Raw genomic sequence first — 24479 nt, 5'->3', positions numbered from 1 at the left:
TTTCCTGTGTGTGATAACAGTTTTACAATGAACTTGCCTTTCCACACAAAGTTAGAATGGCAGTTACACTCAAGATGAACTCACCCAGAATTTTAAATATCTTAGTCTAGATAGACGCTATCTAGAATTCTAGAGGCATATTTAAACAGGTAATAGATATTGCTCCCCATCTTTGGGCAGATGGGGTAACGGCATTACCAGGTAGTACCAGACAGAGCAGACAGCACCTACCTTGAATGCATGTTCCACATGAAGGCCATGGACTAGACGCCAGAGGGCCAACCCAGTGTAAGACCCCATTCCCACCCTCAAGGAACCCAGCTAGTTGGAAGCTAGAACCTCAACATGCAAAGATGTATCTTTATTAGATCATTTTGTCCCCCCGGGAGATACTTTGGGTTGTCAAACATGGAGCAGATACCAATGGCATGGGAAGAGTAGATTCTAAGAATGCTGCTCAACTCCCTAACAATGCCCAGGACAGCACCCCACAACCAAGTCAGTAGTGCTGAGGTTGAGAGATCCTGCTCCAGGCGATCAGAAGGGCAGAAGACCTTCATGTGGCATCTTTCATGAAAGCCAAAAGCTAGACCATATCAAGAAGTATATCAGAAAAAAATTTTTTCAAAAGTATAGGTTGCATTGAGCTAAAAGCAATTGCCTATTTCTGTCTCAGTGGCATGTTCTCCAGGAATGCACAGAGAAAGCCAGAAATGGAGTTCATAGGATATGAGTGTCTTTTGAGAAAATTACAGTTTAAGTAGAATATCAATTCCGACTGGAATATAAGTCAGCAAAGGGAGTTGGAGGGTCTGTTTCTTCACTTTGGAATGACACAAGCCTGACATTTAAATCATTGAACTCCTGGGCATAATTTTATCAGCAGGCACTCTGAGCGGAGTTGAATGTTAAATGCCCAAAGTGAGGAGTTTCTGGATTACCAACTAGGCCACGGTCTAGATGTTGTAACTGTAAGAATGAAGCCCTCAGGACGAGACGATGTTGAGAATGGACCATGCCTCCTCCGTAGACTCCAGAGCAAGGACTCTCTCTGCCCCAATGCACGGCACGTAGTAGGTGCTTTATAGGTGTTCATAGGTGAGAGGAGGAAAGGGCGGGGGAGGAAAGGAGGGAGGAAAAGGGGAGAGGGAATGAATACCTGACTTATAAAGTGAGTCAGGGGGAGACAACAAATGCACAAGTCAAAGAAGAGCCGTGAACATCCCTTAGCTCCAGCTTTGAGCAATGGGACAATGGCTATGTTAGTAAGAGTGAATAGAGGGACATGACCAGATTTGCCCCTTTGGGGGCCAGGATAGCAATTATATGGGGAAATTTTTATTTTTTTAAGATTTTATTTATTTATTTGACAGACAAACATCACAAATAGGCAGAGAGACAGGCAGAGAGAAAGGCAGAGAGAGAGGAGGAAGCAGGCTCCGTGGTGAGCAGAGAGCCTGATGCGGGGCTCGATCCCAGGACCCTGGGATCATGACCTGAGCCGAAGGCAGAGGCTTTAACCCACTGAGCCACCCAGGCACCCTGAGAAATGCATTTTTGTAAATTATTTCTCTAAATTATTTTAAATTCCCATTGGCATTTAAATTATTTTCTAGTTTTATCAATCTGTATTTCATTGATCATAGGATGTACTTTTTTTAACATCTCTGAAAATGGCACATGTTTATGGTTTAACACACGACATTTTTCCCCCTTTAGTTGGACATGAAATAATAGTGAATCTTACAGCTGAGGGCATCTTACAGTGAAATAAAATACATTATAAATAATGTTACAGGAAGGTCTTTGGTTATTATTGTATTATTGTATTATTATATCCATCCTGAATGGTTTCTTTGGAATGAATGCCTAGAAATGGGATAAAGGATGTTAACATTGTGAGAATTCACATGTGTATTATCAATTTGCTCTTCAGGAAGATGGAACTCTTGTCATTTTCCTGCCAGAAAGATATCATCTTATTCTCCAAACTGCTTCCAGCGTGTACAACTAAATATCTATATATCTATATATAATATCTCGGGATTGTTTTAATTTGTATTTATTAGACCACCAGTAAAGTAGAACTTTCTCATGTGTTCACTGGCCAGTTACAGTTCTTCTATAATCACTTGTTCATGTCTTTCTCCCACTTTGGAGTGGAAGTGCCCTCTTTTCCTCTGAATTTGTTTGAGTATTTGGGCAATATTTGTCAGATATTAAAAAATTTTTGCTTTTGTTTTTTACCAGGTGAGGTATGTCTTTCATTGTGTGAATGATACTTTATGCTTATAAATTCTGTCTTTTATTTTCTGTTTTGTTTTGTTTTTTGTTTGGAAGGGCCTTCTCTGCCTCAATATCATATAAGCAGCCTCCAGGTTTTAATTTTTTGTTTTTAGTTTTTACATTTGAATTTTAATATCTATCTTGAGCTTATTTCAAAATAAGCTAGGAGGCTGAGGGCATTTCCCTGCCGCATGATTAGCAATTGCCTTAACCCTGAGTAAGCTTGGCTGGGCAGTAGTGAACACTGGCCTAGAACCATTGCAGAGAGAGTAAGAGTCCAGGTGTCTCTATGCAGAGGAAGGGGAGGGAAGCAGAAGAGGGATGGGGAGAATCTGTGGCCTGGTATCTGTTTTGTCCCTCCTACCTATACACATCAGTCCTCATAGGTTCTGAGGTAAACAGGATAAATAAAGGGTGTGGGGCACCAGCGTGGCTCAGTTGGTTGAGCGACTGCCTCTTGATTTTAGCTCAGGTCATGATCTCAGGGTTGTGGGATGGAGCCCCATATTGGGCTCTATGCTCAGTGCAGAGTCTGCTTATCCTTCTCCCTCTGCTTCTCCCCGATACACTCTCTCTTTCTCTCATAAATAAATAAATAAATAAAATCCGAAAAAAAAAAAAAATGCAAAGGGTGAAGACCAGGATGCCGAAAAGCCCAGCCAAAGGCCTCTTTTTTCACTGGACCACATCTTCTTGGCCTCTCACTTGGGCGGTTCCACCTAATCTAGTACCCACAGAAGTTCAGAGAGGCCTGGGTGACTTCCATTTCCTAGTAGATTAAAACCCAGAAACAAGCCAACACAGGCGTCCGGAAACAAAGGGCTATTTCAAATGATTATAGCTAACAATTAAAGTTGTGCAATGGGCATCTCTTCCCAATTCTGTCAGTGTCTGTGACCATGTGTGTGTCTGACCTGGTTGGAGAGAACAGCAGAAGTCTGAGTTTGGGGCTTCTCAGGCATGTGGCTGGCCTATACCTGGTGATTCCCCTCCCTTGTGCCTTCGCCCCCCCATAAGAATTAACTGGCTCGGTCAGCTGCCTGCCCAGAAACATCAGGCTAGACCTCTCCTGTCACTCATGCCGCCTTCCTTGAGTTTTTTTTTTTGTTATTGTTGCTCTTTGGGACTTACAGCCCTGGTAAGACTCTCTGCCTCTGAGCCCTCTTCCTTCTGCCTAAAACTCAATTTCCTTTCTCTAGATTTAAGGAACATGTAGAAGCAAAAGAGGAGTCCCAGAAGGTCTCTGGGGTCCTGGGGTTTCTAGTCCTTGACTGATAATTGCTGCTTTTCCCTGCCACTTACCGCTGATTCTCCTCTCCAGCTGATTTCAGTGCTGAAGGAAATGAGTTATCTTGAACCCAGGCAGATGGCGCAGGTTCCTGAGACAGCGGCCACCATGTTCTCCTCCAAGGAATTCTATCGGCAGCTCGTGGCTAAGTTGGAGTTGATGGCCAGTTGGTACAACAAGGTGGTTAAGACTCTTTTGGAGGTGGAATATCCATTAGTGGAGGAAGAGCTGAGGGATATTGATCTCCGTCTGAGAGCTGCGGAGGGGACACTGAACTGGAAAACAGAAGGTAACGGGGCACCGCCTGCAACTTGGTGGGGAGATTGGTGGCGGGGGGCGCTGAGATCCTGATGAAGTTGATTGAACCTCGAATGATCCCCCCAGTAATCTGGTTTTGTGTTCGAAACACAAACCTGCCCTCTCAGACAGCAATCCATCGCAGAGAGGGCAAGAAGGGCTTCCATTCCTCGTCTTCTCTTTGGATATGATTGGTAGATTTAGAAAATCTTGTGACTGTGCTCTGGGGGAGACTCTGCATTCTCCAGCATATATTGGGAATGTTAGCTTTTACTATGTTATCCCAATTACTTAATTTTCTTCACTAGACTGTAGACATCTTTTTTTTTTTTAATATTTATTCATTTGTCTATGAGTGGGAGGAGAAGTAGAGGGAGATAGAGATAGAAAGGGTGAGGAACCCAATCCCCAGCAGACTCCCTGTTGAGTGTGGAGCCCAATGTGGAGCTTGTCCCATGACCCCTGAGGTTGTGACCTGACAAAGATCAAGAGTCGGAGGCTTAACTGACCGGGCCACACAGGCCCCCCTGGACTGTAGTCCTCTCAAATGGGGGTACTATGCTTTTAATTCTCAGGTATCCTCCAATTCACTACTAATCTCATGGATGGTTTAACATTTGCAGGGTACTACATGAGGGACCAGGCAGGGAATATGGGTTATGAGGTATGTGGGACATGGTTCCTACCCTCAAAGGGCTCACATTTAGTTGAGACCACAGACATATGTACAACTCTAAATCATGCAAGACAAGCTACGATAAAAAGCCATCACAGAATTAAAAATACAGCATGGTGAGTCACAGGGGAGGGAGATTAATTCTCATTAGAGTCCTCAAAAGAGGTCGAGTTTCAAAGGAAAGTTACAGTCAACTCCGAAGTCTTGGAATGCCATGTTAAGCGAGTCTGAACTTTATTTTATATGCAAGAGGGAACAATGTTTTCAACATTTAATAAAGCAAAAGTGCTCAAAAATATAAGGTCCATTAATCCAATGAAATCATCCTGGTGCACTGGTATGCCCCAGCCGCTGTGCCAGCTTTTGTGTCCTTGGTTGGTAAGCGTTACCTCTTTGTCTCTTTCCTTCCATAATCAGGGTTATGGACAATTTTGGCTGTTCAGCACAACTAAGAAGAAGAGGGCTCTGGTGACAACAAAGTAACCTGTGCAGAAAAGTCTTTTAAAACCTACAAATATTAAGGGGTCTTGACTGGGGTAGTTGGCTAAGCCTTCGGCTCAGGTCATGATTGCAAGGTCCTGAGATCAAAACCTGCATAGGGCTCCCTGCTCTGCGGGGGGGGTCTTCTCCTTCTCCTTCTGCCCCCACTCATTCTTTCCCTCAAATGCATAAAATTAAAAAAAAAATCCCTACAAATATTAAATCCCTTCCTTTTATGGCAACTAGACCTTAGTGATTTCAATTAATTTTGTTTCTTTGGGGGAGCAGGCATTTTGGATTATGTCATTCAAATCACCAATGGCATTCACGATCTCGAACAAAGAATTCAGAAAGCTAAGGACAATGTGGAAGAGATTCAAAACATCATGAAAACATGGGTGTCTCCGATATTTAAGAGAAAAGACGGAAAAAAGGAATGCCTTCTTTCCATGGACGATCAGCATGATCGTATGGAAAAATACTACAATCTCATCAAAGAATCTGGACTTAAGATTCACGCCCTCGTGCAGGTAATAACCGGCCTCTCAGATACACATACCACTAGCTGAGGGAGGGCACAGGGAATGGTATTTGGGTGTAAGAAATGATTTAAGCAACAGACGCCGTGTCTTCTGCATTCAGGGACGGAGGTGTATAGTGACAGCAAGAGAACCAAAGCTAACAGCTAGGAAGAGAGGCAAGACATTCTGGTATCAGCATGTCAAAATTAATACTTTTTTAATGGTTGTTAAGACACTGGCATGACTTAAGTCCCACGCCAGACTCCAAGGAGATAGAAGGATGTTTCCAGTGCAGAACCCTAAATTAGCATCCTAACTAACCAGCCTCAACTTGCCACAGAGCCCAGTGTGGGCCCCCAGCAGCGTCCCTGTCACCCAGCTCTATCAGCCCAGGGAGGTGGAAGATGAGCCTGGTCTCCCTGCCTGCCTTTGGTAAAGAGAAGAAGCCGTGCAGGCACCTGTACTTGATGCAGCAAGGCTCTGCCCCGCCTGTGATCAGGGCAGCCTCGGGTCTGCTGTCAATGACTGGACCATGGATGGGAGCTCTAAGTGGCCACCAACTTCAGCCCTACCCCAGCCACCTACACCAGCTGTTTCTGGCAGGTTGATCTCAAGCCCAAAGTCAGTACCGAGCCACAGTTGACATTTGGGATGATTTGTGGTCTGAGGCACGTGACATGTACTTTGGACTTGGTTGATTTTCTTCATCTGTCTTCTAGTTCATTAACTTCTGCTGTTTGTTCTTTAGCCTTTCTTTTCTTAATTTGGGGTTATGATGCCCATCTTCCCCCGCCCTACCAACTTCCAAGGGCAGAAACTTAGGGGACAGATTTTAAGTCTTTCTTCTTTTTGAATACAAGCATTTGACATAATTTTCCTTGTTAGCTGTGCTGTAGTTGCATTCCCCAAATTTCACAGGCCTCATTTCCGTTGTCATTCAGCCTTAAATTTTTTTGGCTTGTGACTCATACTTTAACTCAGTAGTCGTTGAGAAGCGCATGGCTTCATTTCGCCATGTTCGGGACTTCTTTGGATAGCCCAATGAAATTGATGTTGAGTTCAGTCCCAGTGTGGTCAGCGAGAGTACTCTCAAAGATCTGAATTATCGGGAACTCCCTGAAACTTTTTCCGTGACCTACAAGTCTGTCTATCTATGGCATGTTCCTTGCACACTTGACAATACATTATTCTTCCATTGTTGGGCATAGTGTCCTATAAATATCAAGTAGTTCAAAGTGGCTGATAGTATTGTGCAGATCTTCTGTATGGTTTCTGAACTTTTTGTCCATTCGTTCTACCAGTTACTGAAGGTAGAGTGCTAAAAGCTCAGCCTGTGACTGTGAATGATGATTTGTCAAAATCTTCAGTGTGGTCAGAGTTCTCATCAAGTATTTGATGTTGTTGACTTTTTTTCTTTTTAAAAAGATTTATTTATTTTATGGGGGGAGGGGCAGAGGGAGGGGCTGGAGGGTCTTAAGCAGACTCTGCACAGAGCATGGAGCCCGATGTGGGGCTCGATATCGAGACTCTGAGATCACGACCTGACAAGAGTCAGACGCTTCACCGAGGGAGGCACCCCAGTGTCCCTTGATGCTCTTCTGTTACAAACACATTTATAATTATTATAATTTCCTGATGAATTGACCACTTTATACTCATGAAATTCTCTTTTTATTTCTCAGAATACTCCCTTGACCTGAGGCTTCTTTTATCCTGTTAATATTCTCGTCTTACCTTCCAGATTCATCATTCCTTCTTCGTCTTGCCTATCGTCCTGCCCTTCTACGTTTGACCTGTTTGTTTCCTCAGATTCGAAATTCTTCTCTTACAGACCCTATAGTAGAGACTCAGTTTGCTAACAACTTTGCTGATTAACTGGAATGTTCAGACGATGACACTGAACGTAATTATTGCTATGATTGGATTTAGCTCACCATTTTGCTGTTTCCTATTTGCTTCATGTCTGTTTTGCTTTTCTGTTCTTGCTTTCCTACCTTCTTGTTATTAACCATTTTTTTTTAAATAGTCTGATTTCTCAAGGGGCATTGCATCCTGTGCATGACATTTGCTGTGGTTGTTCTGGGTTACAGTAGGTCTCAAATGAATCCCCATCAGCTTCAGAGTTTTCCTGTGAAATGTTTTCAGTGTGGTTCAATTTGACTCTGACTCTTGATTTCAGCTCAGGTCATGATCCCAGAGTCCTGGGATCGAGTCCCAGATCGGGCTCCTTGCTCAGCAGGAAGCCTGCTTCTCCCTCTTTCTCTCTCTCTGCTTGTGCTCTCTCTCTTTCTCTGACAAATAAATCTTTAAAAAAAAATAAATATATTTTTTAAGAAATATAAAAGAACTCAAGAGAAAATATTTATAGTATTTTATATTCACCCATATACTCACCATTTCCAGATTTTTTTTTTTCTTTCTTGGAAAATGGACCTCCCACCTGTGGTCATTTCTCTGCAGCCTGAAGGATGAAGAACTCCCTTTAGTTTTTCTTGCAGATGCCGTCTACCAATGACACGTGTTCTCAGTTTTTGTTTCTCTGACATGTCCTTATTTCACTTTTGTTTTTGAAGGATAGTTTCATTGGCTATAGAATTCTACATCGACAGTTTTATTTGTCTTAACAAAAGTTATTTTCTTGTCTCCTCCCCTCCCCAGTGTTTCTGAGGAGAAGCCAGCCGTAATTTGTGTCTTTGTTCCTCTCTATATAATGTATTGTTTCTCTCAGGCTGCTTTTAATAGATTCTTTTCTTAATCTTTGTATTTTTTTTTTTCATGTCTCACTGCAATGTGCCCAGATAGGTCTGCTTTCTGTTCACCCAGCTCGGAGTCTGTGAACCTCTCGAACCTGTTTTTCATCAACTTTGAGGAGTTTTAAATCAAATTATGACACTCTTATCTGCTAATCCCGACATCTGTTTTATTTTCTGAGTCGTCTTTTTTTTTTTTTTTTCAATGTGACAGAGGTTAATTTTTCTCTCACATAAAATCAATTTGAGGAAGCAGCATTGCAGAATTGGTATGGCAATTATTTGCTGAGTCTGTTTTTTGTGATGATTTCCCCTTTCGGTCAAATGTCACACTTCCCTGCTCCTTGGCCTATCTAGTAATTTTTGTGGTTGTGGTGGTGGTTGTTCTGTTCCAGCCATGTTGGAGGCCACTTTAGAACAGAGTTGTTACTTCCCTTAAGGAGTTTTCATGTTTCCTCTGACAGGCAGTTAACCTACCGGTGGGTCGGCTTCTTCCTGCTGAGGTTCGATGTTAAGCTTTGTGAGGATGGGGTCTAAGGAGACCATACTCTAGGGAAGCTCTAACCCCCAAAGCATGGTGTTTCTGGGGTCTTGGCAACACTCTGGGCCATCTGTCAGGTCTTCTGCTACTTTGGATAGAACACGAACGTTGCCCAGTGCACCCTATGACCGCATGATCTCCGTGCAGCTTACAACTGTGCTCTGCCCAGCCTTATAGAGTCTGGCTCCCGGGATGTGCGGCTTCATGTTCAAATATTCAAGGAGACTCCGTGATCTCTGTAGCCCCAAAACCTCCATTGCCTTTTTTTTTTTTCCTGCCTGGCAGGAAGGATGTCTGTCATTGTGGTCCTCTTTCCTGAGCCACGGGCACAGTTTGGCAGGTGCCTCTAGGTAGAAAGTCAGGGGGTTGCAAAGCTCAACTTGAGGACTTCCTTCTCTGAAGGATCCCATCCCTGTTCTCTAGTTGCTCCCAAAGAACTGTTTCTTGGGAAGGTCTGATCTCATTCCTCTTTCTTGGCTAGAATCAGAAACTCAAGGCATTTCTTTTCCTAGTGCATGGAAATTCCAACATTTTTGCTCCTTAGACCATAGTAGAGCTCAGGTAAAACGTGGAAATGTAGAGATAGCCATTCTGATGGTGTGACATTAGGGAGGAGATTGAACAACTACACAAAGCAGTCATAAAACAGAAATATTTAAAAAAATAAAAAGCAGACAGACACACTTAATAACATCTGAGAGCAACTTGATGTTGTCACTGTCTTATGATTTGTGTGGCGATTGGCCTTAAATCATTAAAAAAATTGTCTATCTACTTTGGAAGGATAGAGGTAGGTAATGTATTTTAGAGTTTTGTCACGTAAAGACAGGATCATGAAGGTTTTTTTTTTGTGTTTTTTTTTAATCCAGGGGGTTTATACATGGAAATGTTTGTAAAGGGGTGTGCGTCACCTAAAAAATGTACTTCTTTCTGCAAAGTAGTTAGCATTTTGTTTGAAGATCTGGGATAAATGGAAAGTTGATGTCAGAAGGCTTGGTAATGAAAATGGTGATGAGTAAGTGGGATGTCTGTGCCATCCCATCAGGTTTTGGGGGCGGGGAGCACACATGTGTTCCTTTATGTAAATGCATTTTCTTTTTTCCCTCTCTTTAGAGAGGGAGGGGAGGGGCAGAGAGGGAGGGAGAGAAAGAATCTTAAGCAGGCTCCATGCCTAGCACAGAGCCTGACGCGGGGCTCGATCTCACCATGCTGAGATTGTGACCGGAGTTGAAATCAAGAGTCAGACATTTAACCAACTGAGTCATCCAGGTGCCCCTATATGTATGCATTTTCTAAGTCACTCAGCATGGTGGCCTTTAGTAGTAAATGCCCCGAACAAAACACTCCAGCTCATTTCTAAGGACTAGCCAGGAAATGGTTTACTTGCTTGAACCCCAAATTTATTACATTCCTTGAATCCTAAAGCCCTCTACCCCTAGCACCCCTTCCTCTCTCTGCCCTAACTTCTGCCTTGATATAGTTTCTTCCACAGCACACCCATCAACACTTATCAATCACACCCAGTGTCCCATTTTTCCTGGGAAAGTGGCCTGACCCCATCCTTCTTTCTCGGGGACAGGATGAGACCCCCATAGTCCCTTCACGTATTAAGTTCATGTTCCTTTCACTCAGTGGTTATACCCATTAGACAGAATGGATTCTATATATGTGTAATAGCAAACTCCCCCCGGCCCCAGTGTTGTTTTTTCCCTATTAATGATAACTAGACCAGCCCTTCCATATTATTAAACATGGTTTAAATCCATTCTTCTCTGTTTCATAGGAAAACCTAGGTCTATTTGCAGCAGACCCAACCTCTGATATCTGGAAGACTTACCTCAGCTACATTGATGAGATGTTGCTGGATGGATTTTTTCTTGCCATTGAGTGCTCCCTCAAGTACCTCCTGGAAAACACTGGTATTTACTGGCTTAGGGACATGTGTTATTACTGGAAAGATAACAGTAGCACCTGTTGATGAAAAGTGAAGTGTGATCAAGTGCTTTGTGCCTTTTCGCAAAATGTTGCAGATGTGTTGTGAATGGTACCTAGTAAAATAACCAGGGTGCTGAGTTTCTACATTGTTCCCAGAAAAAAAGATTTTTCTCTCTTTAAAACTCAGGTGGTAAGCCAGGCTCTAAGATAGTGAAGCCCATAACAAAAGCAAAAACCCAAGTGCCAATTGAATCTAAATAAAGCTTCATAAAGAGAATGAAGTTGGAGCAGCAGGCAACATAGTTAGTAATGGCGACTTCCTTTGGACTTGGTTCATGGCAGTGGGAGGGGGACGTTCTGTGCCTTCAAGCTTAATGGACTCTATCTCTGTAGCCTTTTGAGAACACAGGGAGGTTGTTGTCACCAGGTTAAGTGGAAGAAACAGAAGCTTTTCTGTGTGAAAAGAGGCAAGCTGGGGATGAGGTAGTTTTTGCAAGGAAAAGGAATGTTGAGATTGTGGGCTTTCTCTGAAGCTGTTAAAAAAAAATAGCTTTGAATTTGTGATGGAAAAACTGAGTTAAGGTACACAGGGCCAACCTTGGCTAGTAAGTGGTAGGATGGAAAGAGAGGAAGAGTTGACACTTCGTGTTCTAGTAGATTCTGAGGAGCTTGGTGTAAGGGTCCCATTGGCAAAGTTGTCAGAATGGAAAGGCTGAGGTGAATAGTTTGAAGCCAGAGAATGAAGGCGTTTAAGAGAGTTTAAGGTGTCAAGTCCAACCCAGGGAAAGAAAGAGAATCCAGTGGTAAGATGGGTAGGTCACGATCCATGTCCAGATACCCACCCAGCCCAAATAAGAGGGCATGAGGGTACTGGGCTGAGGATACAAAGGGAAGCAAGGCCAGCTCTGGGTGTAGCGAAGATGGGCAAACCTCCAGTGGTCTTAGTAGGTGGAGTGGCTGAGATCAGAGACATGCTCTTTGTCTGCAAGGTGCTCCACAAAAGGATATGGGGCAGCAAGAAACAGGCTCCAGAAGAGTCAGCATGGTGGCGGGGGGATCACCTTCTAGAGCCTGGGGGCAAGTAGCCAGTGGGGCATGGAGCAGAGCCACTGAGACTGGAGAACTGGCTCCTAGGGACCAACAGTGTTCACCTTAGTGGACCAACCAAACCTCATCTAGCACTGGAGGTTCACAGGGCCTCAGCCATCCTCTAGAAGATTCTAGAAGTTGCCCTGGCACACTTGGCACAGGCACTGCATGGGAAATATTTCCTAAACATAGTGACTCCATGCTCGACTGATGCCTATCCAGCTCTCCCAATCTGAGCTGTCCGGTGGGGGAGCAAGAGGATGGAGAGGGCATGGTGTGGTCCTTCAAGATTGCCAAAGTGACTTTCTCTCCATGGAACTGGCGGAAAGGAGAAAGGTACTTTCTTCATGATATAGAATGGGCAGGAGCTGGACTTGGCAGGTGCTGGAGTCAAGGAATTCTAGATGAAATTTTGAAGGGACTGGTTCTCTAAGCGGGGAGGAGAAGGAACCTAGGAAGGGTAGCTTCTGAGAAGAAGAAAAGCACTGTGACCCTTTGCATAGCCCGGCTGGACTGCTCTATCCTTCCAGCCCTCCTTCAGTGTTTCCACCTTCTTGTGCTCGGTGAGCCCAGCACCATTTCCACGGCTTGGGCTGGATTCCCTGTCACCTCTTAAAATGCAAACCTTGCCTAGGTCCAATGCTACCCACTCTGTCCAGAAGTGCTCTTCCCCCTCTTAACCCCTAAAGTGACTGACTTGTACGAAGTTGGTGGAACCACCAAGATAATCTGACTTGTATGGTCATGATGATGTCATTGCATCGAACCTTAGGATTAAGTTCTCACAGCAGCACACGGGACAGAAATCTCTGGAGTCAAAATGACCTCATGAGTCTTTTGCATCCTATAAATTGTATATAACCCGATCTATTAAAATTGTCAGTATCTCATGCATATAGTAACGCAGAATATATCATGAGTACATATGCAAATCATAGGTATTAAAAAAAAACAACTCTTCCAGGATAGTGTAATTTCTGTGCATTCCCTCCATATATGCTTTTGATGAGACACTCCTGAATCCAGGAATGCAAATTGATCAGCCCCACAATTTTGAAGGCAAGGCCTTGGTCTTATAGAGCTTTGAGTCTCCCACTGTGGCTTTAGCTGGGGTGAATGATGAAGCCGTGGTAGCCAGAGCCCCATCAATATTGTAGCTTCCAGGACCAAGAGGTCTAGCCCCTAAGTTCTAGATTAAGGGGAGTGCTTCTGGTTAGTGGATTGGTTCCCACCGTGCTGTGGTTCCACACGTTCAAGGACCTTGCCTTCATTTCTTTGGTTGAGCTGGGTCACCACCACAGCCTGGCTCTTGTCCATGAGCGGGGAAGAGTGTGGAGACGGCTCCCGTGCTGTCTCCAGGGCCACAGCCACAGAAGTGGCAACCATTGCTCTTCCCCACATGCCAACAATGAGCTAACCCTCTTGTCAACGTGACCGCAGGCAGGGCTGGGAAAGGCAGCCACACGTGCCCACTCTTCCCTCTGCTTCTGGGGGGAGAGGGGTAATGGATTCCCGGGGGTTTCCACCACCTACAGCATCCAGCACATCATGGTCTCCCAAATATTTCCACAGTCAAGGAGAGAGACCTACGAATGTAAGCGGTTATTAATAAAAGTTTAAGCACCTCATCTTGTCCTTGCAACATTTCGCTCCCTGTTATATTTTGATTTAAATTTAGCAAGGCAAGTTAGTCTAGCAAGTAATCAGGGACCTGTTAATTATTTATACTGTTTTTAAATTTTTTACGACTCTGGGACCACAGAATTGAAAGAGGTTCGGTTTTCACAGAAAAAGATCAGAACAGAGAGGGTGGTAACCTGTTTTTTCCTGCCAAAGCGTGTCACAGCGCACCTAGTGGCTACCTGTGGAATTGCATGGGGTGTGCCTAGAGGGAAATCAGCTGCTTTGGAGAAATGAGCTTTGCATAATCAACTTGTTCTCAACTAGAGGCCATTCCACATCCCCTCACCTCCGCCCCGTCGTTCCCCCAACCTAGGCATTTGGGAATGTGGAAAGGGACTGGCTTGGGTTGTCCAGTCCCTGGGACGTGCCCTCCAAGGACAGGAGGGTAAATGTCCTACAATGCCCAGCACAGCCCAGCGCAAGAATTGGCCTATTCAAAATGTCATTGGTTCCCCTGTTGGTAAACACTGCAAGACTGTTACCCTCACCTTTTCTTGGGCGGGGGGAGGAGTTAGCAAATTTTACATTTCCATTTTCCTCTGCCCAAATAGCTTAGAGCAAGGAAAGAAATATTCAGAGCATCTTAAAAACAGGTACTGCCCTGTGCCCATTTTAACCATTCTCGTTTTTGTGTGAGCATGCTTTCCTTGTTTTTCAGAAAATAAGGCAGGCCTCACCCCGATATTTGAAGCCCAGCTGAGCTTAGCCATACCGGAATTAGTTTTCTCTCCGTCCTTGGAGTACGGGGTGAAGGGCGGTTTCTATGATGCTGTTGAGGGTCTGGTCACCAGCATTTTTGGAATATCGTCCCTCGTGCCCCGGCTTTCCCCCCAGAATGGCTCTCCCCACTACCAGGTACTAACTAGCAAGCCCCTCCCACCGGCTGCCAGCCTAATCTGCAGACTTCTGGAAAAGGCTAGGCCTAACCCCCTGCTGTTGCCTCGCCCCTCCCCCAGGCGGACATGGAGGGCATGGCCCCCTTGGTGAGAATGAGGAATGCGCTCCTGGACAGGGTGCAGAGCGTGCTGGCCCTCTGCTGCAACTATCGTAACGCCTTCAGCCAGTACTCCTACCTGTACGTGGAGGACCGGGGGGAGACTCTGAGCCAGTTTCTGCTGTATGGGCGTGTCCTCACCCCCGAGGAGATGGAAGCCCATGCAGAAGACGGCATTCCGGAGAACCCTCCTCTTCTGCATCAGTTTAAGGCCCAGATTGACTCCTATGAAAACCTCTATGAAGAGGTGTGCAGGCTGGAGCCCATCAAGGTGTTTGATGGCTGGATGAAAATTGACCTCCGACCCCTGAAAGCAACCCTGCTCAATGTCATCAAGAGGTGGAGCCTCATGTTCAAACAGCATCTCGTTGACTTTGTCACCAACAGGTACTACCGCTGTTCTGGTTTCCTCCAGCCTCCCAGGCTGTGGGGGACACCCTGGTTTTCATTTCTCCCCAATGGCTTCATTGGTTCAATCAAAAATGAAAACAACTGGTTGAGGTTCCAGGCCCTTGGTTACCGGTGATGGCTTTGGTTCTGCCCTTACCTCGGTTCACCAGATGAGGCCTCCTTTTCTGTTATTTTCCATTTGGTGCCCCGTGTGTGCAAAGCACTCAGGAAGTGGTAAATAATGTTCTAGGTGATAATAGAGCTCCGAGCTCCCTTTGCCACCCTAACTGAGAAATCTCTTTAAGCCTGGAAAACAGAGGGGGTCTCATGGGCCTCCTAGACTTTATTTCTACCCCTTGCTTCTTGTCTCAGATTATCCAGCTGTACCAAGGGCAAGTCACTGAGTCCCCACACCCCCCGATGCCTGTCTGTGCTATCCTAGCCATGGGACAGACTGGATCTGCCATGGTCTGTTCCCCTGAGCACTTCAACTATCCAGCACTTGCATATCTGCCACCATTAGAAGCTCAGCTACCACCCCAGTCAGAAGCCTGTGGCAGCAGGTGTGGGGGGGAAGGCACAGCCCTTCTGTGCAGCCCTCCTGCTTTGGGTGTCAGCTGTGGCCCCAGGAAAGCCAACCTGACCCCTTCCTTGAGTTTGGGGTAGTCTTGCTTAATGCTACTGCTGCCTTGTTCACTGATCTAGCCCTGGGAGCAGAAAGGAAATGGTCTCCCTATCAAGGATGGGTCTATTTGCAAATAAGAGAATTTGCAAGGGTGATGGTCCTCCTGCTCTAGGAAACTGCAAGAGAGCATTGTGAGATGGTTTAAGTGGATTTCCCCAGTGTTCTTTTTATTTTATTTTATTTTATTTCACAGAGAGAGAAATTACAAGTAGGCAGAGAGGAAGGCAGAGAGAGAGAGGAGGAGGCAGATACCCTGCTGAACAGAGAGCCGGTTGCGGGGCTCGATCCCAAGACCCTGGGATCATGACCTGAGCCGAAGGCAGAGGCTTTAACCCACTGAGCCACCCAGGCACCACTCCCCAGTGTTCTTTAAGAAGAGCCCAGTTTCATGTGTCTGTTAGCCATTTGTATGTCTTCTTTGGAGAAGTGTCTGTTCACATATTCTGCCCATTTTCTGACTTGATTATCTGTTTTCTGGGTGTTGAGTTTGAGAAGTTCTTTATAGATCTTGGATATCAGTCATCAGGGAAATTCAAATCAAAACAACATTGAGATACCACATTACACCAGATAGAATGGCAAAAATCAACAAGGCAAGGAACAATATATTTTGGAGAAGTTGTGGAGAAAGGGGAACCCTCTTACACTGTTGGTGGAAATCCAAATTGGTGCAGCCACTCTGGAAAACAGTGTGGCGGTTCCTCGAAATATCAAAAATAGATCCACCTTGTGAAATGGCAATAGCACTACTAGGAATTTACCTCAAAGATACAGATGTAGTGAAAAGGGCCATATGCACCCCAATGTTCATAGCAGCAATGTCCACAATCGCCAGACTGGAAGGAGCCGAGATACCCTTCAACAGATGAATGGATAAAGATGGGGTCCATATACACAATGGAATATTACTCAGCCATCAGAAGGGATGAATACCCAACTTTTGCATCAACAGGGATGGGACCAGAGGAGATTATGCTGAGTGAAATAAATCAAGCAGACAAAGTCAATTATCATGGTTTCACTTATTTGTGAACCATGAGGAATAGCATGGAGGATATTAGGAGAAGAGAAAAGTGAAGGGGGAGAAATTGGAGGGGAGAGGAACCTTGAGAGACTATGGACTCCGGGAAACAAAAGGAGGGTTTTAGAAGGGAGGGTGGTAGGGGGTGGGTGAGCCTGGTGACGGGTATTAAGGAGGGCACGAATTACATGGGGCACTGGGTGTTCTACACAATGAATCATGGAACACTATATCAAAAACTAATGATGTACTGTATGGTGACTAACATAACACAATAATTTAAAGAATAAATAAAAAGAATAAAAAAGAAGAGCCCAGTTTCCCAAAATTCACAAGAACTGCAGCTCACTGAGGAACTGAGAGACAAGAAAGGAAAACACTGGGAAGAGGTGGGGTAGAAACAGAGATGTCTCTGAGTGTAGCTGTTTCATAGTCCCTCCTCAATGGTAGGTCTGGCCTTCTAAGGACATGGAGGCGTGTTTCAAATTGTAGGTCCTATTATTATTTATGTGTGGCCGGGCCAGCCAAGAGACTCAATGGGAAATGACTGCCATTGGAAAGGTAGTTGGTTATACTCAGATTCTAAGATGACAAGACACACTATGTTCTATGGGGCCACACAGGGTGGCACTAGGGTCGATCAGGCCGAGGCAATGATGGGAAAACAGGGGCAGGAGACTTTATTGTGCTTTCCGTGGGGAAAAAAATCATTAAGATAGGATCAGCGGGATGAGAATGGGCCCTTTTGAGTGATCTCAGCAGGCTCTGGGATCAGAGGGCCACTGTCTAGTTTTTTGGTTCCTGATCCTGGAGTTATTAAGGTAGGTATGTAGTGGTCTGGAGTGTGATAGCCAGATGGAGGAGGTGGTTGGAGACACGGATGGACTCCTGTTTGATTGGTTTGTATAGGAGAGGCATGCTCGAAGGCAAATCACTTTTAGCTCCTCTAGGAACTGGTCCGCCAGGTCTGGGAAAAGAGGAAGTCCCTCTAGGGTGGGTAAGACCTCAGAGTACACGGCTGATACAGGATACAGTGATGGCAGTGGCCAGGTGCCTCAAGCAGGTACGGCTTCATAGGATCTGCTGGTAGAGGTAATAGGATAAAGGCACAGAGTTCTTGTCCTCAGTGCCTCCCAGTGCTGTCAGTGTGTAGTCCATATTTGGCATTCCTGTGATCATGAAGAAAGTGGCTCATCTTTGTATGTTTGTGGTCAGTTTCATGCTTCCCCTTCTTTGCCCGTATGGAGCTCTTGCCCACTTCTGTGCGGACTCTATTTTTTCATGTGTGATAATTAGAATCTTTTCTTTTTGATATTTGATATATACTGGGTGTAATCCTATGCTAATTGTATATATTGCAAATGCAGTCGCCCTTTGAGTGGCCTGACTTCCCACCACCTTTACAGTATGTTTGCCTCATCACATAGCCCAAGGAGTTCATCTTTTTTCCAACACTGCATCCTTTTGTCTTGTTACATAAATCCCTTTCACCCTGAGATCCTAGTGATGCTCTCCTATGCCCTTTCCTAAAAGGTTTGTGGTTTTATATTTCTCATTCCATAGCTCCTTGTCTGCTCTTGCCTTGTATGACAAAGTCCTAATTGCTCTAGTTTTGTCCTAAATCTCAGTATCTAGCAGGGCAAGTCCCTGCCTTGTTCATTGTCATTAAGACTGTCTCCAGGATTCTTGGCTCTGGCTATTCCATGAAAATTGATAAAAATCCATTTGTAGGAGAGGAAATGTGTTGGGATTTTGATTATATTTGCAGTGACTATTGTTTGATTTGAGGACAATGGTCGTCCTTCTTCACAGAGTGTTCCTGCCCAAGAACACGTCATCTTTCCATTTCTGTATGCCTTTAATGTCTTTCAATGACATTTTGTAATCATTACCTTTAAAATAAGTCTCATGACTTTAAGATTCATTCCTAGGTATTTTAATTTCGGGCTCCTGGTACAAACGATATTTTAAAAATCGTATTTTCTGTGGAAATGGAATTGATTTCTGTCTATTGATTTTGTATCAACCATCTCCGCTAAATTAACTTATTAATTGCAGTAAGTTAGCAGTGCACTCTTTTGGATTTGCTGTTAACATAGTCATCATCTACAAATTTATGATAGTTTTATTTCTTCCTTCTCAGTGTTTTTATTTTTAATACATTTTTATCACTATTTTGTTCTTGCCACACTGGCTAGGACTTGAGGTTTATTGTTGAATAAAGTGATAATGACAGGTACCCTTATCTTGTCCGATCTTAAAGGGGAATACTATAACATTTCACCACTAAGTATAACATTTGCTGTGAGGTTTTTTGTTGCGTTTTTTTTTTTTAATATTTTATATATTTATTTGAGAGAGAGAGAGAGAGAGAAAGCAAGCAGAGAAAGGAGCAAAAGGAGAGGGACAAGCAGAGTCTACCCTGAGCATGGAGCCCAGTGTGGGGCTCGACCCAATAACACTGAGATCATGACCTGAACCGAAATCTGAAGTTAGATGCTTAACCAACTGAGTCACCCAGGCGCCTCTTGCTATGGGTTTTTGTGGATTCTATTTATGGAATTAAAGAAGTTCCTTTATTTTTTTTTAAGTTTATTTTTTATTTTTAGTAATCTCCATAATCAGTGTGGGGCTTGAGCTCACAACCCCCAAGATCAAGAGTCACATGCTCTCCCAACAGAGCCAACCAGGGGCCCCTAAAGAAATTCCCTTCTATTCCTAATTTGTTAAGGGGATTTAACATAAATGGAGATAACATTTTATGAAGTGCTTTTTCTAACTCCGTTAAGAGAATTCTGGTTTTTTTCCATCGAAATGTTAAAGTGGTGAATATACTGGTTTCTAGTATTAAGTCACCTGGGGTTTACTGAGAAAAGCCCAAAATCCCAACACAAAGTATTATCTTTTCCAATATATCCACTGATTGATTTTGTTTGCAAATATATTGGTTATTGTTGATGTGTCTCTGTTTGAGAGTGAGATTGGCCTTGTCTCTTCCTTTCATCTCAACTTGCTCTGTGGTTTTGTTAGTTTCATAAAATGAGTTAGGAAGTAATCCTTCCTGTTTATTCTCTGGAAGAGTTAGTGTAAGATTAGAACTCTCTGATCCTTGAAGATTTGATTTAAATCTCCTATTGAACATCTGGGCTCAGTATTTTCTTTCTGATGAGATGTTTACCTATAATTTCTCTAACGGTTATAGGGATATTAAGGTTTCCTATTCCTTATTAAGTCACCGTTCTATAGGAATATAGCCACTTCATGTAAATCTTTAAGTTATTGTCATAACATTCATAATATTCTCTTAATCTGTTTACTCTCCCCAGAATCTATGATTATGTCCCTCTTCTCATTTCTATTCATTTCTACTTGCGCTTTCTGACTACTTTGATTAATCTTGCCAGAATTTGCAAAGAGCTATCTTATAAACTTATTGATCCTCTTTATTATAATTTAATTTCTATTTCAAAAATTTATTCTTTTATGTTTATTATGTCCATCTGTTCCTTTGTATTTATTTTTTTCCTCTTGGATAAGTTAAAGTGAATACTTTGCTCCTTCACTTTGAGCCATTTTTGTTAATGTAACAATAACACTTATGAATTCCTTTCTCAGTACAATTTTCCTACATCTTACAACCTTAGAATGTGATATTTCCATTATAATTTAGTTCTAAGTATTTTTAATACCCATGATGATTTGTTCATATATGTTTAATATTTCCAGGGGCATCTGGGTGGCTGAGTGGGTTAAGCGTCTGCCTTTGGCTCAGGTCATGATTCCAGGGTTTTGGGATCGAGCCTCACATCAAGCTGTCTGCACAGCGGGGAGCCTGCTTCTCCCTCTCCCACTGCCCCTGCTTGTGTTCCCTTTCTTTCTCTCTCTCTCTCTCTCTCTCTCTCTGTCAAAAAAATAAATAAATAAAATCCTTAAAAAGAAAAGTATTTCCAAACATAGGGTGTTTTGAGTGATTTTACTTTTAAGATTTTAGCTTTAATTCCAGTGTAGTTAACAAACAGTGTTATATTAGTTTCATGTGTACGATTGAGGGATTTGACAATTCTGTGTATTAGTGTCCGTCACGACAAGTGTGCTCTCTAATCCTCCTCTCCTGTTTCACCCATCCCCCACCAACTTCCAATCTGGTGACCATCAATGGGTTCTCCCTAGTTAAGAGTCAGTTTCTTGTTTTGCCTCTTTGCTTTCCTTAATTCGTTTGTTTTGTTTCTTAAATTCCACATATGAGTGGAATTTGTCTTTCTCTCATTGACCTGTTTTGCTTAGCATTATGTTACCTAGCTCCATATCCATGTTGTTGCAAATGGTGAGGTTTCATTCTTTTTTATGACTAATAATCCATTCTGTATATAGACCACATCTTTTTTATCCATTCGTCTGTCGATGGACACTTGGCTGCTTCCATAGTTTGGCTACTGTATATAATGTTGCCATAAATGTAGGGCGGCATATAGGCTTTCAAATTAGTATTTTGTATTTTGGGGGTAAATACCCAGTAGTGCAATTACTGGATCACAGGGTGATCACTCAAAAACACTATTTTTGAGTGTTTGAGGAACTTCCGTACTGTTTTCTACAGTTCGCGTTCCTACCAACAATGTGAGGTTTCCCCTTTCTCCACATTCTCACCAACACCTGCTGTTTCCTGTATTGTTGATTTTAGCCATCCCAACAAGTGAGGTGATGTCTCATTGTAGTTTTGATTGATATTTTCCCGATGCTGAGTGATGCCTAGCACCTTTTCATATGCCATCTGTATGTCTTCTCTGCAGAAATGTCTATTCATGTCTTCTGCCCATTGTTTTAAAATTTTTATTTATTTTTTAAATTTCTTTTCAGTGTTCCAGAATTCATTGTTTATGCACCACCAGTGCTCCATGTAATACATGACCTCTATAATACCCACCACCAGGCTCACCCAATCTCCTACCCCTCCCCTCCAAAACCCATAGATTGTTTCTCAAAGTCCACAGTCTCTCATGGTTCGTCTCCTTCCTCCAATTTCCCCCAACTCCATTCTCTCCATCTCCCCATGTCCTCCATGTTACTCTTTATGGTCCACAAATAAGCAAAATCATATGATAATTGACTCTCTCTGCTTGACTTATTTCACTCAGCATAATCTCCTCCAGTCCCATCCATATTGATACAAAAGTTGGGTATTCATCCTTTCTGATGGAGGCATAATACTCCATAGTATATATGGACCACATCTTCTTTACCCATTCATCCATTGAAGGGCATCCTGGTTCTTTCCACAGTTTGGTGACTGTGGCCATTGCTGCTATGAACATTGGGATACAAATGGCCCTTCTTTCCACAAAATCTGATCTTTGGGGTAAATACCCAGTAGTTCTTCTGCCTGTTTTTTAATGGGATTATTATTTAATGGGATTATTTGTTTTGGGGGTATTGAGTTCTTTGTATATTTTAGATATGAACCCTTTATTGGATATGTCCTTTGCAAATATCTTTTTCCATTCAATAGGTTGTCTTTTAGTTTTGTTGATCCCTTCTCTGTGCAGAAGCTTTTTATTTTTATGTAGTCCAACAGTTGATGTTTGTTTTTGTTTTCTGTGCCTCAGTAGACATATCTAGAAAGATATGTTGCTATGGTGTTGCTATGGCCAGTGTCAGAGAAAGTACCACTTATGCTCTCTTCTAGGATTTTTATCGTTTCTGGTCTCACATTTGGGTCTCCATTTTTAGTTTATTTTTGTGTGTTGTGTGGTCTAGTTTCATTCTTTTGCATAGAGCTTTTGCATAGAGCTGCCAGTTTTCCCAGTACCATTCGTTGAAGAAACTTTTCCCCATTGCATGTTCTTGCCTCTTTTGTCAAAGATTAATTGACCATATAATCTTGGGTTTGTTATGAGACTTTCTATCCTGTTCCATTGACCTATTTGTCTGTTTTTGTGCCAGTACTATACTGTTTTGATTACTACAGCTTTGTATTATATTTTGAATCCTGGGATTGTGACACTTTCAGTTTTGTTTTGTTTTGTTTTCCTGTTTGTTTTGGCTTTATTTAGGTGCTTTTGTGGTTCCATACAAATTGGAGGATCGTTTGTTCCAGTTCTGTGAAAAATGCAGATGGTGTTTTGATAGGGATTGCAATAAGTCTATAGATTGCTTTGGGTAGTACGGGCATTTTAACAATGTTTGTTCTTCCAATTCATGACCACGTAATATCTTTCCATTTGTCTGTGTCATCTTCAATTTATTTCATTAGTGTTTTAGAGTTTGCAGAGTATAAGTTATTTACCCCCTCAGTTAAGTTTATTCCTCTCTTCCCCTATGATCCTCTGCCTTGTTTCGTTAATTCTACATATCAGTGAGATCATATGATAATTGTCTTTCTTTGATTGACTTATTTCGCTTAGCAGAATACCCTCTAGTTCCATCCATGTCATTGAAGATAGCAAGATTTCATATTTTTTGATGGCTCTGTAATATTCCATCATATATATATCTCCCATCTTCTTTATCCATTCATCTGTCAGTGGACATCTGGGCTCTTTCCATAGTTTGACTATTGTAGATGTTGCTGCTATAAACCTTGGGGTGCAGCTGTAAACCTTCGGATCACTACATTTTTATCTTTAGGATAAATACCAGTAGTGCAATTGCTGGGTCTAGGGTAGCTCTATTCTCAAATTTTTGAGGACCCTCCATTGTGTTTTCTAGAGTGGCTGTTCCAGCTTGCATTCCCACCAATAGTGTAGGAGGGTTCCCCTTTCTCTGCATCCTCACCAACATCCGTCATTTCTTTAGTTGTTAATTTTAGCCATTCTGACTGGTGTGAGGTGGTATCTCATTGTGGTTTTGATTTGTATTTCCCTGATGCCCAGTGATGTGGAGCACTTTTTCATGTGTCTGTTGGCCATCTGGATGTCTTCTTTGCAGAAATGTCTGTTCATGTCTTCCGTCCATTTCTTGATTGGATTATTTGCTCTTTGGGTGTTGAGTTTGATAAGTTCTTTAAAGATTTTGAATACTAGCCCTTTATTTGATGTCATTTACAAATATTTTCTCCCATTCTGTCAGTTGTCCTTTGGTTTTGTGGATTGTTTCCTTTGCTGTGCAAAAGCTTTTGATCTTGATGAAGTCCCAGTAGTTCATTCTTGCCTTTGTTTCCCTTGCCTTTGGAAATGTGTCTAGAAAGAAGTTGCTGCAGCCAAGGTCAAAGAGGTTACTTATCCCTTCACTTTCAATGTGCATGTGTCTTTAGGTCTGAAATGAGTCCACTGGAGGCAGGATACAGATGGGTCTTGTCTTTTTATCCTTTCTGTCACCCTGTGCCTTTTGATTGGGGCATTTAGTCCTTTTATATGAAAGTAATTATTGATAGGTATGTATGTATTGCCATTTTGTTACTTGTTTTATGGGGGTTTTTTGGTAGTTCTTTTTTCTTTTCTTTTCCTCTTCTCATGATAAGTGGGCTTTCCTTAATGATATACTTGGATTCCTTTCTTTTCGTTTTTTACATATCTATTACTGATTTTTGATTTATGGTTATCATTAGGTTTGTATGTAACATCATTTGCATATGGCAGTCTGTATTAAGATGATGGTCACTTAATTATGAACCCAGTCTTTAATCCTCTCCCCTCCACATTTTAGGTATATGGTGTCATACTTCACATCCCTTTAATTGTGAGTCCCTAGACTGATTTTTACAGATACACTTACTATTGCTGTGTCTGTGCTTCCTAATTTCCTTAGTCCTTCTTATAGTCTTTCCTTTCCACTCAGAGTCCCCTTTACCATTTCTTGCAGGGCCAGTTTAGTCATGAATTCCTTTAAGTGGTCTTGAATTCCTTTA

At 42.8% G+C, this 24479-nt stretch overlaps 1 protein-coding gene across 3 annotated transcripts in view; it reads left to right on the top strand.

Moving 5' to 3' along the window:
- The window catches only part of DNAH9 (dynein axonemal heavy chain 9), a 321088-nt gene that overhangs the window by 40680 nt on the left and 255929 nt on the right, over nucleotides 1–24479 (top strand). For 2 of the 3 annotated variants that reach the window (XM_059150226.1, XM_059150225.1), the window contains exon 1: nucleotides 14810–14927. Coding sequence is in view for 1 of the 3 variants with exons in the window: in XM_059150223.1 (XP_059006206.1) it covers nucleotides 3608–3863; nucleotides 5316–5557; nucleotides 10623–10758; nucleotides 14205–14401; nucleotides 14503–14927 (1256 nt within the window). In the remaining 2 variants the exon portion in view is untranslated. Of the gene's footprint in view, nucleotides 1–3607; nucleotides 3864–5315; nucleotides 5558–10622; nucleotides 10759–14204; nucleotides 14402–14502; nucleotides 14928–24479 lie in introns of those variants that run through there. The other variant, XM_059150223.1, reaches the window with a different exon arrangement.

The sequence above is a fragment of the Mustela lutreola genome, chromosome 15 (genome assembly GCF_030435805.1).
Source record: "Mustela lutreola isolate mMusLut2 chromosome 15, mMusLut2.pri, whole genome shotgun sequence".
Taxonomy (NCBI): domain Eukaryota; kingdom Metazoa; phylum Chordata; class Mammalia; order Carnivora; family Mustelidae; genus Mustela; species Mustela lutreola.
The sequence above is the reverse complement of the archived record's forward strand: the minus strand, read 5'-3'. Positions and strand labels throughout refer to the sequence as shown.